This window comes from Austrofundulus limnaeus, unplaced genomic scaffold (genome assembly GCF_001266775.1).
Source record: "Austrofundulus limnaeus strain Quisiro unplaced genomic scaffold, Austrofundulus_limnaeus-1.0 Scaffold4686, whole genome shotgun sequence".
Lineage (NCBI taxonomy): Eukaryota > Metazoa > Chordata > Actinopteri > Cyprinodontiformes > Rivulidae > Austrofundulus > Austrofundulus limnaeus.
In genome coordinates this window covers 1,429-2,539 of record NW_013957088.1, presented here as the reverse complement: position 1 = coordinate 2,539, position 1,111 = coordinate 1,429, and the positions used below count along the sequence as shown (strand labels likewise).

The 1,111-nt window shown below is 44.2% G+C and overlaps 2 protein-coding genes across 2 annotated transcripts; both read left to right on the top strand.

The window, feature by feature from the left end:
* LOC106512188 (uncharacterized) lies at window positions 1–328 on the top strand (the record flags this gene model as incomplete). Its single annotated transcript, XM_014000856.1, is given in 1 exon segment — window positions 1–328. A coding segment is annotated over 1 exon segment (304 nt), but the record flags the coding sequence as incomplete, so codon positions are not given.
* On the top strand, window positions 305–1,111 carry LOC106512189 (uncharacterized; the record flags this gene model as incomplete). Its single annotated transcript, XM_014000857.1, is given in 1 exon segment — window positions 305–1,111. A coding segment is annotated over 1 exon segment (782 nt), but the record flags the coding sequence as incomplete, so codon positions are not given.

Here is a 1,111-nt window from a genome sequence, read left to right as displayed (position 1 = left end):
AAACTTCATGACTAATGCCATTAATAGTGGACATGCAGAAAGGGTTCCACAGCATCAGCTAACAACACCAAAGGGCAAGGTGTGGTATATACCCCATCATGGTGTATATCATCCACAAAAACATAAGCTGCGTGTAGTGTTTGATTGTGGAGCAGAGTATAAAGGGGTCTCTCTTAACAGTCAGCTTTTACAGGGCCCAAACCTAACTAGCTCATTGGTGGGGGTTCTAGTGAGGTTTCGGCAGGAACATGTGGCATTAATGGCAGACATAAAATCCATGTTCCACCAGGTTAAGGGTGGCTGAGGAGCATGTGGACTTTTTACGTTTCATGTGGTGGCCTCAAGGTAATCTAGAACAAGACCTTGAGGAATACTGCATGACTGTCCACTTATTTGGTGCAGTCTCCTCACCGAGCTGTGCTTGCTATGCTCTTAGAAAGACTGCTGAGGATAATCATTCAAACTTCTCAGCAGATGTTGTATTAACAGTCAACAAAAACTTTTACATGGATGACCTCTTAAAGAGTCTGCCATCAGAGGAAAGTGCAGTTACCATGGCCGAAGATCTTATAGCTATTTGCAGTAGAGGAGGGTTTACGCTAACCCAATGGATTAGTAACAGCCGAGAAGTGCTCCAATGTATCCCAGGAGAGCTCAGGTCCCAGACTCTTTGTGAGTTGAATCTAGACAGTGATGAGCTACCACTAGACAGAGCACTAGGTTTACAATGGTGCACAGAGACAGACAGTTTTAAGTTCAAGCTGAAGGTCAAAGAAAAACCTTCCACTAAAAGAGGTATGTTGTCAACCATCAGCTCCATTTATGATCCGCTAGGATTCCTAGCACCTCTCGTTCTTCCTGCCAAACTGCTGTTACAAGAGTTATGCAGGATGAAATGGGGCTGGGATGATCCTATACCTCTAATCTTCCAAAAACAGTGGAACCAGTGGCTGACTGACTTGGAAAAATTGGCTGATTTCCAAGTCAGCAGATGTATCAAACCTGACGGGTTTGGAGAAGTCATTAATGCCCAGTTACACCACTTCTCTGATGCTAGTGAGAGTGGATATGGTACAGCTACATATGTCAGAATGCAGAACAGCAACAAGAG